At 41.3% G+C, this 17909-nt stretch overlaps 1 protein-coding gene across 2 annotated transcripts; it reads left to right on the top strand.

Annotated features, from left to right (window-relative positions):
• Positions 1–32: 32 nt before the first annotated feature.
• dspa (desmoplakin a) lies at positions 33–16489 on the top strand. 2 transcript variants are annotated; one of them, XM_068340044.1, is made up of 24 exons: positions 33–380; positions 2083–2167; positions 2351–2469; positions 2814–2958; positions 4809–4934; positions 5036–5095; positions 5186–5353; positions 5452–5556; positions 5644–5739; positions 5818–5943; positions 6078–6230; positions 6334–6488; positions 7040–7166; positions 7254–7440; positions 7549–7784; positions 7923–8104; positions 8289–8427; positions 9066–9259; positions 9376–9538; positions 9756–9839; positions 9927–10034; positions 10230–10328; positions 10451–10948; positions 12766–16489. In XM_068340044.1, exons 1-24 carry the CDS (start codon positions 124–126, stop codon positions 15988–15990), a joined length of 6837 nt encoding a protein of 2278 aa, XP_068196145.1. In that variant the 5' UTR covers positions 33–123; the 3' UTR covers positions 15991–16489. The 2 variants fall into 2 exon arrangements, with proteins under 2 accessions (XP_068196145.1, XP_068196144.1); XM_068340043.1 differs by having other exon boundaries at positions 10451–12265.
• The last annotated feature ends 1420 nt before the right edge of the window (positions 16490–17909 follow it).

The raw sequence follows: 17909 nt of genomic DNA, 5'->3' as shown, positions 1-17909 counted from the left end.
TCCGTCTATTCACAGCAGACCATTATCTGCGCAACAGGAGGCGGGGAGGGCAGAGGTCTGAACGGGGCAGCGGAGCAGACGAGCCACTCCGACCGTGTTCCTCCGCCAAACAACTCGGGAATCATGAGTTTGTACGGTTCCAACCCGAAACTAGCGACCATCGGACAGCGAAGTAATTCGCGACCGGATTTGTCGGGTCCCGGTTTCAGGAATGATGTTTTCGTCGGTGGAAACGGCTTCCAGGGTGATTTCCAAGTCGGAGACGGCGGAGGAGGATACACCTACACCTCCAGCTTCTCCAGGACCTCCGCTCATGGCGGGGGTGGCGGGGGGCACAAAGTGCACCTCGGTATGGGTGGCAGCGGAGGAGGTGGCATGAGGTAAAACGCTCTACTTTTTAAAACACCTGTTGCAAAATTAGCTTAAGTATACACACGCTGATTGTGACGTAAAATAAAAGCACGACAAAAACAACAACAAACAACAACAAAAAACACTACTCCAAATAAAGATGGATAGAAAATGTCAATTACAAACCTCTTTTTGTGACCTAGAAGCTAAGCAGCTAGTTTTAATGTGAAAACAGTAAAAGGTCAAATGTAGCTTGAAAAACAAGTCTGTACATGCTAAAGACGTCAGCGTGTTATTACTGAACTGTAGCAAATGTGTTTAGTAAGTTTAATCACTCTGAATCACTCCGCTGCTGCTCAACATAATGAATTAGTCCCACTATAGGAAAACCTGCACACACCCCGTGGGTTGTCCCTTATGATAAGTAATGACGTCATGGTGTCAAGCAGTAAGAGTTAGTCTTTATAAAATTATTGAATGTTTACCTCGTGCGAAGGCAAAGGTTGTAGAAAACAAGGACTTTTCTTCTGGGAGCAGTTAATAAAGTGAAAACATGACGTTTGTTATTGTTTTGGCTTTGAAAGTGCATGAAAGAGGTGTTTCAAAGATTCAAAGGATTCAAAGGAATCCTTACTGTCATGTGCACAAACACATGAAGAACTTACTTTGACACCTGCTCATAATGTCACCAGAGTCTTTCCAAAAACATACTGTATAAAACACATTAGCACAAATATATTTACATAATGACAGTTATTTTATGGATATGTGAAAGGAAACACTAGGTGTAATGAATATTCACTATGTGTAATGAATAATATTGTAAGATCATAATATTTACTAAATGTATTTGTCATCTGCAGGTGACTTGCCATTTTTGAACATCACACAAGATTGTAATGATTTTAACTTTAAGAATAGGGTCAACTATAAAAGTAGTGCATAAAATGCATACATGACTACCTCTATTATAGTCTTATAGTCGTGTATGCATGTATATTTGTATGCATATATATATATGTATATATATACATATATATAGATATATGCATATATATGCTCCATGTGACCTTTAAATTTCGTGTAATGACAACTTTATATTTTTCATCTTTATATATTCATTCATTCATCTTCCGAACCAATTTATCCACCTTAGCGGGTCTCCGGGAGATGGAGCCTATCCCAGCTTGCTTAGGACATGAGGCGGGGCAAACTCCGGGCGCGAAGCCAGTGCACCGCATATCTTTATATACCTGCATATCTGCACATATATCTATATGCATGCATGTGTGTGTGTGTGTGTATATATATATTATATATAATACTTTATATATATTATAATATATATGTAATATATTATATATATAGTATATAATATATATGCATATATATACATATATATACATATATATAGTGTATATATATGCATGTGTGTATATATACATATATACGTATATATGTATATATATGTGTGTGTTTATGTACGTACAGTATATATGTAATATAATAGTGCACATACCTGTTTATATTGTACATATATTGTATATTGTACATTTCTGTTTGTGTATTTTACTGCTTTTTGTGCTTTAAAAAAAGGACAATTTCCCATTCGAAAAATAAAGTTTTTTGAATTGGATTGAATATTATGTCTATTATATCTATTTATTTTTTTGTGAGTTATGTTATAAAAATACTGGAAAATAACCACCAACATCCTCTCCCCCCATGTAGTGTACAGGCTCTTCAGCAAAAATCCATGTTCCTGACAGGCCAGTGTCAAGAGTATCTGCAACGAGCAAAGTTGATTCTCCAGAGTGTAAGTGAAGCACACACCAAACATAACTGAGCTCAACTGGTTTTCACTTCAAGTACTAAAAAATAATAAGCAATGCTAATATGTATAATATTTGACATAGGATGTGACTAAGAAGGTGATGATGTCAGACACGAGATATGATTTCACAGGTGTAAAGTTCAGTTACTGTGGTTGCTGTTGCAGGGGGGTCCAGCTATGGAGGCAGAGAAGCTGTTGATCATGGCGGCAGAAACCATGGAGCAGATGAAGCTTTGTGGCAGAGACCTGCAGCAGATGAGAATACCTTCAGATATCTTTAGAAAGTAAGGCAAGATGGAGAATGTATGTGTGTGTTTGTGCGTGTGTGTGTGTGTGATTGTGTGTGTGGCTTTGCAAAGTGCGGGTATACTATCCTGTGAGATTTGTGCAGTGTTTGCTTGTATTTGCATATGTTTCTTCATGACTGTGAGTAATCCTCCCCTATAGCTCAACCCAGCTGGGTGACGCAACATCTGAATTCCATTTTAAGCAAAAATAACTCTGGTAGAATGAGCTTTCTCTTCTCCCTCAGTTGTCTTTGCCAAGCTGAGCTCTTTGAAGCTGGCTGGTGTGTGTGCCCACCACGCAAGGCTGACCAAGTATTCTCCTTTTTTGTGCACCTCTGCAGTTTGGACCAATTACAAAACATGCACACCGCTATTCAACAGCAGTTAGTTGGTGGCATGACCATGAGGCGGAGCAGAGGCAGTGTGGGCTCCCTGGAGGGGGGAAGAATCTTTAATGATGCCATGGCTTGGATTGCTCAACAGAAGGTGAGCTCTCAGATGATGCTGGTGAAATCAACATGAGGGTTTCTCCAAATTTTCAAAATCTACATAGATTTACAAATTTATGTAGACTCATCTGTAAAATTGGATTCAATGATATGGCCACAGCCTGTCCGTTAAAAAAATAAATGAGTCAAAGTGATATAAAGACATAAGTCATTCATTTTCTTCTGAATAGTTCACCACAACAGCTTCTGTGATAGCATCATAGACAAATCCCATGCAGAGTGTGTAACAAACTTTTACACCTACAAGTGTCTGCATGCCTCTGCTGGAACATACTTTATTTAATTTGAAGGGAGGCGGGAGGCGGGGGATGTACTCACCCTATCACCTACTCTGACCTTCTGTTACTGAAACCATCTGGTCATTCTGCCAAAGCTGTATCGGTGAGTGAGCGAGGCCAAGAGGCGGGCAGGAGGAATAAAAGAAGAGTTGTGAGTCTTGCCACTAGAGAAGCAAGATGAAAAGTCTCAAAGAAATATATAACGCATGGCGAGGAAGGCAGATAAAGACACCATGGAAGCAGAAACAAAAGTACAAGTGAAGGAGTGTGAAATCTGACACTCTACTGACTCACTTGTTATGTGACATGGTAGTTCAGCAGATCTCTTAACATGTTCGTGGGAATACGCCTTTCTCCTCTCTACCTCCCAAGCCTTCACACGCCCAGCCAAAAAAAAACACACCCTAGCATTTTGTCATCACTTCAAGCCTCACCCTCTGGAGTCAGCTAAGTTCCCTCTATCATCAGACATGGAATCCTTTCTTTGTTTGTTTCAGCTTTTAGACCTAAAGTTTAACTGCTTTAAAAAAAAAAGCCTGATAGCCACTGATGAGCTACTTTTGCGATTTTAATCCGTCATTTCTTAAAATTGCTTGTTGTGTTTTAAACCATACAAACTACATTTAAGCACAATGTAACCCAACTGTGTTGACTTTTCTGCCCCAGACACTAGCTGTATTGTTGACAGTCTCTTCAAAGCCTTGTTTTGTGCAGCTCCAGCTAAGAAACCATGAAGGAAGAGGGAGTGGCCAGAGAACAAAAGCCTTGAGAAAGAAAAAATGCGAGTAAAGATCAGGGACCGGCTGAAGTCTGTTCACTGGAAGAGCTCTTATCTAAGCTTTAGGCCCTCGAACAAGGGGGGAATAGTTGGGATAGTTTCCTGCTTGCCTGTTCACTTCACCATTTAATGCTGACACCTAGAGGACAGAGAGGAGAACTTAGAGTTCAAGAATTTATAGTAAGGTGACAAAAATTTAAATGAGAATTTTTTTCTCCTTTTGAGGACAAGAGTTGGGCCACAATGTATTTTTTTCCATTTTCACAAACCCTCGACTAGATCAAAAAATGGGATGATCTCAATAAAAAAAACACTTTGCCTATTCATAAAGCTTACGCCTCCTAGGCTTTTTCTGTAAACCATTAAAACCTGCAAGTCAGGTATACTGTTCTGCTGGTCGGCATGCTTTTTCATTCCATTAAACAAGGAAACCAGTTTATCTTGAGTCAGTTCTAAATGTTTCTTTTGTTGTGCTCACTAGAGCTGGGAACTCTAAGTTAGAAATAGATTCAATGAAGGATCAGTCTGTGCCTTGATGTTTTCAGAAATTGCAGAGCATTAAAAAATTCATTTGCATTTTGTGTTTATATCTATAAAAATTGAACATAAGTATAGTGTGTCCTCTTTAAAATATGCTCATGTAATGTATTATTTCAATAAAATTCATATAATAAAATAAAGATCTTCCCTGTAATTAAGGTTGATTTTGAAATTGCAAGTGTCTAACAGTTAATATTTTACAAAGAAATTAACTGATTCTGTATCTTGCAGCGTATGATTGAGACGGCTCCATGGGGAGATGACTCCGCCGCAATAGAGAAGCAAATTTTGAGTCACAGCAGAACCCACAGCTCTCTTCAGAGGAGTCAGGAAGTAGACCGTGCCAGAGACGAACTGGTAAGTGGACGTAGACCTCATCTCAGCTGCTCGAACATAGAATTTTGTGTTTGTGAAAGAAAATGGGAATCAAACAATGAAAGAAAATTTCTTTTTTTCAGAACTCAAAGGGTGACAGATACAACCTCGCAATCCTGGAACAAGAGTGGGACAGCCTGCAGGTTGCGCTTAAGCTGTTTTACAGAAATGTTTCAAATTGTGTATCACAAATGTTGGTCCTTTGGTGTATTTACTCGGCATCTGTTCCTCAGAAAATGTCCCACAGCCGTGTTAGTCAGCTGCGTGAGCTCCAGAACATCATTGAGGAGATCTCCAGAGCCATCATGTGGGTCAATGAGCGAGAGGAGGAGGAGCTTGTGTTTGACTGGGGAGACAAGAACATCGATCAGTACATTCCCAGGAAGGAAGAGAGCTACTCTGTAAGGCTGAACTCAGCGTTTTGTTTTTAATCTCAGTTACATATTAAAATCAACAGTCAACAGATTTTTGGATCCCTTACACATTGTTGTCCTTTCAGGGGATGATGAAGGACCTAGAAGAGAAAGAGAAGGAGCTGAACAAGCTGAAAGTGAAAGCAGATGGACTCCTAAACAACAATCACCCTGCCGCAGATAAGATTCAAGTAAGGTGTTTTATGAATTTGCTTGTTTAACACCAAAAATAAGACATTAACTTGGTGCTGATGACTTGACCCTACGTGCTCCTACAGGCCTATATGGACACCTTGCAGACGCAGTGGAGTTGGCTCCTCCAGATCACCAAATGCATCCACTCTCATTTGAAGGAGAATTCTGCATACAGTCAAGTAAGTGTTGCTCCTGCGATTATGAATATAGCATCCTCTGTGTTTTCCTGTGAATAGTAATTGAAGCTCCATCCTCAGTTTTTCAAGGATGCCAATGAGACTTATTCCAAACTGCAAAAGGAACATGAGACTATCCGGAGCAAATTTACTTGCAACAAAAACACTCCTCTGGAGACACTTGTTGAGCTGCTGAAAAACCTGGAGGTATTTAAACTCATAACTAAAAAAGCCTGTAAGAAATGGTTGTGGTCAGTGTTAGAGTTTTTATCTGATAGTTGTAGTGTTTGGGGACACTATTAAAACCAATGATTTGTGTGTGCGTGTGCGTGTGTATACAGAAACACAAGGAACGAATTGTGGAGAATAAAAGGCAGGTCCAAAGTCTGGTCAACAAATCAAAGACCATTGTCAGACTGAAACCTCGCAACCCTGAAGAGAAGTCCAGCAGCCCCATCATGGTTCGGGCCTTGTGTGACTTTAAGCAAGACCAGGTGGGATTAATGTTTTACCTCACACATACCGTTGTGAAGTCTGATGTGAAATAGTGTATAATCCAGGGTTTCCTCTGTTTTTATGTTCTGTTTTGTGTCGCAGAAAGGAATTTTAAAAGGGAATGAGGGCATCCTGAAGGAAAACTCGCAGCGCAGCAAGTGGCTCGTGACAGGACCCGGAGGTCTGGATATGATGATTCCCTCTGTGTGTCTGTTGATCCCCCCACCAAACCCACTCAGCATTGCTCTTGCCAGCAAGTAAGAGAGAATGAAAGAAACCTTATTTTAAAATGTATATGTACACCACACAAGTCAAAAGGTTGGACACACCTTTCCATTCACTTGAATAGGAAAGTGCGTATGTACACACAGACATATAGGCTTTATACAGTGATCCGTCGCAACTCGCGATTAATGGGTTCCAGGACCACCCACAAAAATACAATTCTGTGATATAGTGACAAACTATTTATTTTATTATTTACAGTAAGTTAAATGTTTATGAACCCTCCCCATACTGACATTAAACTACCTTTTATCTGTATTACCTTTTCCCACACTCATATAGACTGTTTAAAGCACTTTTGTGTCTCATGGAAGTGCTCTGTGTACCGTGAGTCTCGGAACGCAGAGCACTTCCGGATGCTGTCAGCCAATAACATTCGCGTTTGGTATCACGTGACTACATATCAAAAATCTGCGATGTAATGAAGCATGAACAACCGAGGGACTACTGTATATGCAAACAAAGTGAGATTTTGTTATACTTAGTGTAATTAATAGTAACTAATAATTGTGCTGTTCCCTAGGAATGAGCAGTATTACGATGCCATCATGAGCCTTTGGAACCAGCTCTACATCAATATCAAAAGTCTAATCTCATGGCAATACTGCCTCAAAGACATCAATTTCATCAACACCCTCACCGTCAGCATGGTAAGGTACCACAGAATGCTATTAGCTTCTTTGATCTATTATTTCCATTCTGATCTTAACCTGACCCCCCCCCCCCTTGTCTCACAGCTGAGTAAGATGCGTCCAGAAGAGTATCGCAACATCATCAAAAGACTGGAGACTCACTACGAGGAGTTTCTGCGCACCAGCAAAGGTTCTGAGCTGTTTGGAGAAGATGAGAAGAAAACGATCCAAGGCCACTTCGATAAAGCCCAAAATCACTACGACACACTGATTATCCAGCTGCCTACTTACAGTGAGTGTAAACACTTTTGATCTTGTTGTCAGTCCTCTATATTTGAGAGTTTAAATAGTTTATCCACTATAAATCAGTGTGCTCACAATTTTCCACTGACTTTTAAAGAGGAGGAAAAAGTGAAGCCCGAACCCCCCAAAAAGGAGGTCATCAAGCCCGTGACTGTAAAGGTAGTCAAGACTACTCCCCCACCCAGTTCTACGCTCAGCCTCACCCTGCTGAGTAGCCTCCAAGAGCTGCGCCGCAGGCTGGAGCTGGCCGAGTCTGGTCTCACCAGCCACCTCCACGTTCATCTCGGGGATAATAGTGTGCACGAGTGCTCAGTTCACATCCAGAAGCTTCAGGTATGTATTGGTGATCCTATTCAATTTAAATTCAGGTTATTTGCTCCAAAACAAATATAGAATTTTCAGTAAAATACACTTCTTTTGTCATAAATAGCAGCTCATGCTGTGTTTATCTTGTCGGTAATGGGTGTCCAGGGTTTGCATCAAGACTTGGACTCCATTCATGATGAGTATCTGCGATTAAGAGAGATGATTGTGAAGCAGCTGGAAGGGTTACCTCCAGACTCTGAACAAGCCAAGTTCCTCCAGTCGGAGCTGGAAATCATAAACAAAAAACTGAGAGGCCTTCAGGGACTGTACACAGCCTACAGTCAAAGGTAGGCTATTTTTCTTTCATTACATGCCCTTTCTCTTTAGCCCACAGTGATTGACAGAATTTGATGTATGTAACAAACAGAGGAAAAGCACTTTTGCTTTAACTAAATGTTTTAAAAATAACTTTCAAGAACACATTTATTATTCATTTTTATTATTCATTTATTGACTGATTGTCACCGGCAGACTGGCAGCTCTCCAGGGTTTACTCCAGAACCTTCTTCAGTCAGAAGATATAATTAAAGTGTATGAGGCCCGGCTGACGGAGAAGGAGACCACCTCTCTGAATGTTGGAGAAGTGGAAATGTATCGCAGCACTCTAAAGGTTTGACACATTTTCAACATTTATTTTAAATTGCAAACTTGTTACTTTCCAGTTTTAAGGCATTTATGACAAGTTGAACCAGTGCAGATCTATTTTACTAGTAGTTAATTAAGTCTATTTACTTACGAGCTATAATTAAATGCACATATGAGGTATACATTCTTTTTGTTAGTATTTCTTTTCCATAATACTTTTTGTTTTTCTAGTCTAGTGTGATGTAGAAAGACATGTCATCCTTTAAACCTGTGTAATCTGAGTGTTTATCTGCATTATGGAAATATTTTGGGCAGTGTTCTGTATTCCCCTCTGCCTTGATAAGGGCTGTGGATCTGTTTGTGCAGACTCAGGGCTACATACTATACATGTGAACACAGACTGAGCCAAGAGGTAAACAGTAGGTGGGATAGATCCTGCGTGACTGCGTTATGCTACATAATTATTCCTATGTGAATAAGTAATAATCAAAATTGCTTCAATTGTAATAAAACCTTTATTAGTACTTGTAGTTTACAAACTGGTACTAAATATTTGAATTGCAAAAGGTACAGTAGTTATTTTAATAATGCAGTATTACTCTTTTTCTTAAACATTAAAATGCTCCCCCGTATTCATCAAAACCAAATTTGTGATTCTTAAAGCAAATGAAGAGTGATATCGAGCACAAGAGAGACCTGCTGACAGCTTTGGAGTCAGACCTGGCTAAAGCTGTGCACTGGAACAGTCAGATCTCTGACTCCTTCCACAAGTGTGATGTGGACCTTTCCAAGTATACAGAGCTGGTGGGTCAGATGTCTGACCGCTGGCGCCGCATCCAAACCCAGATTGATAGCAGGTAAGAGTATACATGTGTACATGTTTCTTTAGTACCGGTGAATGTTTCTCCATATCCTGGTAAATCTTTAAAAATAATCTCCTGTTCCTTCCTCGCTCCCACGCTTTCCTTCTCAGGATGTGGGACTTGGAGAAGCAAGAGAAACAACTGAATGATTATCGGCAGAACAGCACTTCACTGGAAGAATGGATAAACAATGCCAGGAAGAGACAGGATTCCCTTCAGCTGGTTAAGCTTGGTGACATCCAGACACTCTTGGATCACCTCAATCAACAGAAGGCAGGCACTTACTGGTTTACATCAACAAATACATAAACTCAGGATTTAATGTTTTTGAGGAGTAAAAATTGTGTTCTCAGTTTGAAAGCCACTCACAAAAATCAGTGAAATGACATCAAAGCTTAAATATTTTGCGAATAATAAGATAAGACTTGTCTTTTTGATATAAATATATGTCAGACTACACCTGTGAATTTGAAGCTTCTCTTTTGCATAGGCACTCCACACGGAAATCAAAGGAAAGAAGGAAAAAGTAGAGGATGTGCAAAGAAAAGCAGACACCTGTGCTGCCTCCATAAAGGTAGGAAGTCGTTTATTGGCCATCATTGTCTTTTGTTTTCCTTAAATTTAAGTCGGTGTGTGAAAGGAGTACTGTATGTTTTTGCAGGACTATGAGCTTCAGCTGGCTTCCTACAGTTCGGGCCTGGAAACTCTGCTTAATATTCCTATCAAGAGAACAATGCTTCAGTCCCCCGCTTCTGTGGTCAGAGAAGAGGTATGAGGACTGTTTCTCCATCCAGCCACACTAAATCCGTTATATTTTGAGCTCATGTAATACATACATTTTAAAAATGCAACTCAATTGACCTTAATTTGTCCTTGAAATATATTACTTGTACACATATCCTCTATGTACTTAACATATGAACATTTGACATGAATATTAAACCACTGGCTTTAACTCCAACAGGCGGCTGACCTACAATCCCAGTACATAGAGTTGCTTACTCGCTCTAGTGACTATTACAAGTACCTTGGGGAGATGGTGAAGAACATGGAAGAGCTTAAGGTGGGTGTTGAATTTATATGATGCATTTTAAGTATTAAATGAAAAAAAGAAATAGTATATTAAAGAAGTTATTACTGTGACATAGCTGAGGCTCATTTTGTTTTGGTTATTGCTGTCTTCAGATCAGGAACACCAAGATTGAGATGCTGGAGGAGGAACTGAAGCGTCTGAAGGACAGCATCCAGGATCGTGATCAGAAGAACAAGTTTCTGGAGGATGCTTTGGCTCGCTACAAGCTAGAGCTTTCTCAATCAAAAGACGAACTTATTTCTATGGAGGAAGTGAAAAGAACCACAGTAATGCAAGTTAATGCTACTAAAGAGAGCCTGGATAGCACACACAGTCAGCTTCAAGACCTTAATGACCAGTTGACACGCATTAAATACCAGCTGGAGGAGGAGAAAAGAAAAAAAAGGTTGGCAGAGGAACGCTACAACAGCCAGCAAGAAGAATATGAGGCAGCAGTTCGCCGCAGACAGAAAGAACTGGAAGAGCTTAACTGGGCCAAGATTGATTTAGAAAAGTCAGTGAAAGACAAAGAACGTGAACTGGAAAGAATGAAGATACTGTTAGAGGAGGAAGCGTCACGTCGCCGAAACGCTGAGTCAGATATCTCAAAGGTAAGAACACAGTACACCCAGGAGATAAATCAACTTAAGCAGACATACGAGACTGAGATTCACACTACCAAGACCACGATCTTGAAAGCCTCACAACAGAAACAAGAAGACACAGCAGAACTGAGATTACAAGTGGATAGACTGTCTGCTGAGAAGCGAGATCTAGAAGAGGAGCTGCGGAGACTGAGGCAATCCATTGCTCTTGCTGACGAGAGGAAAAGTAGAGCAGAGCAGGAGGCCAACCAGCAGAGGGCATCAGTGGCACAAGAGACAAGGATTCGCAGTGAGTTGGAGATTCAGCTCAGAACACTTAAGCAGCAGAAAGGTGATGAGGATCTCAAGCTAAAGGAAGCCAACAAAAATATTCAGGAGAAGTCCAGACAGATCAGCATGCTAACGTTTAACCTGGAGGAGGAAGGGAAGAAGAGGAGAGCTCTAGAACTGGAAATCGGTCATCTGAAACAGATTGAGACTGAGCTGAAGTCCAAGAACAGCTCCTACCTGGAGGCTATTAACAAGCTTAAAGTGTCTGAGCAGGAGATTCGCATCACCAAAGTAGAACTGGAGAGACAGGCCAGTGAAAAGACCAAGGTTGAGCAGGGTTCTGCCCGGTTGCAGAGTCGCATCCGGGAACTTCAGAACTCTCTGGATGGAATGGAAACTGAGTTGGAGAAGCAAAAGAAGACAACCCAGGACGAGTTTACACGCAGAAAAAGAATGGAGGCAGAGCTGGAGAAGATGATACATACCTGCAAAGAGCACACCACCACAATCAACACACTGAAATCTGTCCATGTAGAGATTTCCAGCACTGAAAGGAAGTATGAGCAAGAACTCAGTGTCCTCCAGGAGACATTGGAAAAGAATCTTAGGGAGCATAAAATCACCAAGAATGACTTGTCAACTGTCACAGTGGAGCTTAGGTCAACTAAACAGAAGCTCCAGCAGGAACAGGCTAAAATCTTTGAACTCAACCAACGCAATGAGATGTTGTATAAGACCATTGAGGAGAAGAGCCGCCTGCTGAATGAACAAGTTTCAGAGATTGACCGCCTGAAGACTCTGACGCAGAACCTAACAAAGGAGAGACTGAGATTGGAGGAGGAGCTGAGAGCAGTGAGACAGGAGAGAGATAACCTGAAACTCAGAAAAGACGCAGTTAATGAAGAAACATCCACTCAGATCTCAGCCTTGCATGTCCAGCTCCAGACTAGCAGCAAGAGAACAGCGGATCTCCAGGCTCTCATCAATGATCTGACTAAGGAGAGAGAAAAGCTTAAATTGGAAATAGACAAATTCCAAAAGCAATCCATTGAGGTATTATTCAATGTATTGAAGGATCATTTCCACTGATTTATAACTAATCCATTTCTGCTTTTGCATGAATGGTTACAGGCGCAGTAAAACTGAACCTGATTTGGTTTCATGGCCTTGCTACTAACAGACAAATTACTTTGGGACTCTGCATGAGATTCATGAATTTACAAGCACTTCCACTTGGACATGCATGTGGATAACTGCTTCATCTGCTTGTTTTGTGGCAGATGATGTCAATTGATCATTCACTATGTCAACCAATCAGTCACTCTATTGGGTTAGGGATAGTAACTGAGATAACAAACGTAACATATATTTTCTTCATTAATATGATGTCAGAACTCAAATTTAAATATTATATGGAGTTATTAACTCATAATTTTATATTAAGGAAAACCCTGTGTACTCATCTGATTAATTGATTAGAACTGTGTGTCTTTGTTTTGTGCATCACTTTTTGACATTTCTTCTCATGTATATTTGTTTTTATTTCTCTCCAGACTTCCATGTTGGCTCACGAGTCCCAAAGCCAGTACAGTGAACTGCTGCTGGAAAGGGACAATTTACTCACTAAGCTTAAACTTCTGGAGCAGGACAAGATGCGTCATCAACGTCTGGATGAGGAGCTCACCCGCATCAAGCTCACATTAGAAACTGAGCTCCGCAACAAACAGCGACTGCAGGATGAAAAGAACACCATCCTCAAAGACTTGAATTACATTAAGAGCCAGTATGAGCTGAGAGACAGTCAGATTAGACAGTGTGAATCAGACAGAGACAAGGCTCGTCAAGAGAGACTCTCCTTACAGAATGAGATTGAAAGGCTCATGAGGGAACTCAGGAGCCTAGAGGAGAGTTATAAGAGTCGTTTGCTAATCTCTGAAAAGGAGGCTTCAGATCTGGCTCTCAAGAGAGATGCCCTTCTGAGAGAAATACATAGGTTGCAGCAGAGACCTATCTCTCTGAGCAAGCACACCCAGACAAATGAGAAGGTCCCAACAATCGATCCATCCAAGCTGGTATTTGATGGGGTGCGCCGCAAAGTCACGGCCCACCAGCTTTATGACTGCGGTATAATTAGTAAATCCACTCTGGACCAGCTCCTAAAGGGAACAAAGACTGTGGATGAGGTAGCTGTGGAGATCCAACTTAACCTAAAAGGTACTGGCATCATTGCCGGCATGATAACAGGCTCTCACGGGAAAATGCCATTCACTGAAGCCAAGAACAGGCAACTTCTTAGCCCAGAGAGTGCTCTCATGCTCTTGGAAGCTCAAGCAGCAACAGGCTACATAGTGGACCCCACATTTAATGAGAAGATGCCTGTAGATACTGCCTGTTCCAGAGGGATTGTAGACACAGAAGACCGAGACACCTTAGTCACAGCTGAAGCAGCTAGCCTGGGCTTCAAAGATCCATTCACTGGAAAAGTGCTGTCTGTAGGACAGGCTTGCAAACAGGGTAGAGTAGATAAAAACAAAGCCATTCGTTTACTCCAGGCTCAGGAGTCTATTGGGGGCATAATAGATCCTGTTCTGAGTGTGTTCCTTCCTAAAGACTTGGCCTTAGATCGCAATCTTATTGATGAGGAGCTCTACAGGGAATTGAACAAAAAACCTACCTGTTACCTGGATCCAATTACAGGAGAAAAGATCAGCTATACAGACCTAAGAAAAAAGTGTACAGTGGACTCAGTTGCTGGCTTACTTCTGCTCCATGGTCCAGAAAAGCCCATGACAGTGAAGGGTCTCCGTGGTGAAGTGTCTGTAACAGAGCTCATTAAATCTGAACTGCTGGATGAAACTGACTTGCAGAAGCTTGAACAGGGCATGCTCTCTAGCAAAGATATTGAAGAAAAGCTTAAGTCCTATCTCTATGGCAGTACCTGCATTGCAGGTATCTATGATGAGGCCAATGATCAAATACTGCCTTTCTATAAGGCCATGAGGGACGGCCTGCTTATGAGAGGAACCACTCTGGAGCTTCTTGAGGCCCAAGCTGCTTCTGGCTTCATTGTTGATCCAGTCAACAATGTCTTCTTGACTGTAGAAGAGGCTGCAAAGAGAGGCCTGATAGGAAAAGAGTTTAAGAATAAGCTATTGTCTGCAGAGAAGGCAGTAACTGGATACAAAGACCCCTCTACAGGAAACACAATCTCCCTTTTCCAGGCCATTGAGAAAGAACTTATTGAGAAAGGTCATGGAATCCGTCTACTTGAGGCCCAAATTGCCAGTGGTGGGATTATTGACCCCAAAGAGAGCCACCGGATTGATGTTGCTGTTGCCTACAAGAGGGGATATTTTGATGAGGAGATGAACGATATTTTGTCTTACGAAGGGGATGACACGAAAGGATTCTTTGACCCTAATACAAAAGAGAACCTGACATATCTTCAGCTGAAAAACAGGTGCATCACAGATAGCAAAACAGGCCTAATACTTCTGCCACTGAAAGACAAGAAGAAGATCCAAAAGATGGAGGAGAGCCGTACCAATATCCTTCGCAAGAGGCGGGTTGTGATAGTTGACCCAGACAGTGGGCTGGAGATGTCAGTGAGGGAAGCTTATCACCAGGACCTGATTGATTATGACACTTTCCTGGACTTGTCAGAGCAGGAATGCGAGTGGGAGGAAATAACTATCAAAGGTTCTGATGGCTCTGCGCGCTTGGTGATCGTGGATAGGAAAACAGGAACCCAATATGACATCAAGGACTGTCTGGAACGCGGTATCGTTGATCAGGCATCTTTAGATAAATACCGCGCCGGAAAGATCACCTTGACCCAGTTTGCTTATGAAATTTCAAACAAAAGTAGCAGCAATGAGATGACCATTGCAGCCAGCAAAATTGATGACGTGGTCACCTGTAGCAGTCCCACCCAGCTTGCACCATCTTCTCCCACTGTTCGGAAACGCTTCAGCAGTATTTCCATAACTGTTTCTCCCCCTGAGATGTTTGATGACCAGAGCCCTGTGGCAGCTATATTCGACACAGAGACCTTGGAGAAAATAACTATTCCCGAAGCGCTTCGGAGAGGAATAGTTGACACTCTTACAGCACAGAGGCTTCTGGAGGCCCAGGTTTGCACTGGTGGTATTATCAACCCCGCCACCGGTGAGAGGTTGTCCCTCCAAGATGCCACCCATCAGTGCATTATTGATGAAAGCTTGGCCAGTAAGCTGAAACCTGCCCAGAAAGCCTATGTTGGCTTTGAGGACGTGAAGACAAAGAGAAAGATGTCTGCAGCAGAGGCAGTCAAGGAGGCATGGCTGCCTTATGAAGCTGGAAATCGGTTTTTGGAGTTTCAGTACCTGACAGGAGGCCTGATTGAGCCTGAGACTGGATGTCGCATCTCCATTGAAGAAGCTATCCGCAAAGGATGGGTAGATGGTCAGGGAGCCCAGAAACTTCAAGATACAAAGAACTACCAGAAGAACCTGACCTGTCCAAAGACAAAACTGAAGATCTCCTACAAGGAAGCCATGGATAGCTGCATGGTAGAAGAAAGCAACGGGATGAAGATGCTGCAAGCCTCTTCGATATCATCCAAGGGAATCAGCAGTCCTTACAATGTTTCCAACCCAGGATCCCGCTCTGGGTCAAGGCCTGGCTCCCTCGCTGGCTCCAGAAGTGGATCTCGTAGAGGCAGTGTAGATTACACCTCTTCTTACAGCTATACTTATACCACAAGCAGTACCAGCTATAGCACCAACAGTCAATCTTAATATGCTATTGATACACAATGTAGAGCAGTTATTATGCTTAGACCAGTTATTACCATTTGTTTTCATGCAGTGTGCTTTTCTTAAAAAAAAATTTTTTCCACAACCAATGATATTTCTGGGGGTTTGTTTGATTAATCTGAAGTTATGATTGTGATTATTTGGAGTTTTTAGTGATTTGATGTTTCAGCTTAAAATGACTGCGGTGTGATTAATACTTTCATAAAAATACGTTGATGTTGCATTAATATATTTGTCATAGTTCATAAGGCTTTTTAAGATAGATGACATTGACCTCAGCATTAGCACAATGGGAAATTTTGTTTTAATATTTTTTTATTCAGTTTATCGTAGCTTATATATGTTGTTTTTTAGAAATAATTTGTGTCACTAGCAAAAGCTGAGGATTAGATTGAAATAAAAAGCAACGGTCAATAATGAAAGTTACTTTGTGCTGCAATATTATGTCCAAGTAATTAAAATAAAGTTTTAACAGTTTGAATTAATTTGTGTGCTCATTCATGGTTTTCGTCATGTTTTGTTCGCTATGGTGATGGACAGGCTGACATACAAGGTTAGACAGGAATCTCCATGGACTATGATGTTTGCAGATGACATTGTGATCTGCAGTGAGAGCAGGGAACAGGTGGAGGAGAAGCTAGAGAGGTGGAGGTTTGTCCTGGAAAGGAGAGGAATGAAGGTTAGCTGCAGTAAGACAAGACTACATGTGTGTGAATGAGAGGGACCCAAGTGGAAGAGTGAGGTTACAGGAAGAAGAGATCAAGAAGGTCGAGGATTTTAAGTACTTAGGGTCAACAGTCCAGAGCAATGGAGAGTGTGGAAAAGAGGTGAAGAAGCTTGTACAGGCAGGATGGAATGGGTGGAGAATAGTGTCAGGTGTGATGTGTGATAGAAGACTTTCAGCTAAAATGAAAGGAAAGGTGTACAAAACTGGTGAGACGAGCTACGTTTGGTCTAGAGACAGTGTCACTGAGGAAAAGACAGGAGACAGAGCTGGAGGTAGTAGAGATGAAGATGCTGAGGTTCTCTTTGGGAGTGACCAGGAAGGATAGGATCAGGAATGAGTACATCAGAGGGACAGCACATGTTAGAGGTTTTGAGATAAAGTCAGAGAGGCCAGACTGAGATTTATTTTTATTTTATTTGTTTTAGGAAAGGATTAAAAGTAACATAATAAACAATCAGTTACAATTAATCGGGCCTGACTCAGTTAAAACTGGTTTACAGCTGGTTCCTGTTCTATAGCACATGAAAGACAGAAACACATCACAAAACAGTCAACAAAACAGACAGCAACACAAAATATTTAAAGAGGCAGGGACCTGAATTAAGTATGCACATGTTATGGGTTAGGTTAGTGGTTTCAAGTGTATCCTTCCATCAGGTAGTGTTTATATGTCTGTTTAAAACGTGTAACAGAGGTTATTGCTCTAATATAATATGGTATCTCATTCCAGAGTTGGGTATATGTGTAAAAAAATGTTCTCTGACCATAGCTATTTTTGTAAGCTGGTACTGGGATACTTGGGAGACTGATCTAGTGAGACGATCCTTTCTTATGTTGGGTCTTGGAACCAGATCAGTGAGTGTTGAATATCATAGCCTGATTATTTGTATAGTTCTGGAAGGTCAAGGCATTAGAATGAGAAAGTTCAGTACAGTGGTGAGTCCAGAGTGGAGATTTACCATGAATCTTATAAACTATTGTACAGTCTTGCTATTGGCTCAGTAGTTTCCTTTGTGGTGAGGGACCAGATTGGAAGGCAGTAAGATAGTGTTGAAAGAATTACTGCATGAAGATATGTGTTAGAGACAGTAATGGTATGGTCTGATCTCGGTATATACGTACAGTTTCTGGTTGAGCTTCTTTGTTAAATAATGAACATGATTTTGGTAAGTGA

This window comes from Antennarius striatus, chromosome 18 (genome assembly GCF_040054535.1).
Source record: "Antennarius striatus isolate MH-2024 chromosome 18, ASM4005453v1, whole genome shotgun sequence".
NCBI classification, from domain to species: domain Eukaryota; kingdom Metazoa; phylum Chordata; class Actinopteri; order Lophiiformes; family Antennariidae; genus Antennarius; species Antennarius striatus.
The sequence above is the reverse complement of the archived record's forward strand: the minus strand, read 5'-3'. Positions and strand labels throughout refer to the sequence as shown.

What these genes read in the sequence shown, in the direction of transcription:
- dspa (XM_068340043.1), top strand. Translation starts at nt 124, where the DNA reads ATGAGTTTGTACGGTTCCAACCCGAAACTAGCGACCATCGGACAGCGA. An exon ending in CCTTCAGATATCTTTAGAAA is followed by an intron (nt 2,470 to 2,813) that starts GTAAGGCAAGAT and finishes GCACCTCTGCAG; the next exon opens with TTTGGACCAATTACAAAACA. An exon ending in TGTATCGCAGCACTCTAAAG is followed by an intron (nt 8,428 to 9,065) that starts GTTTGACACATT and finishes TGATTCTTAAAG; the next exon opens with CAAATGAAGAGTGATATCGA.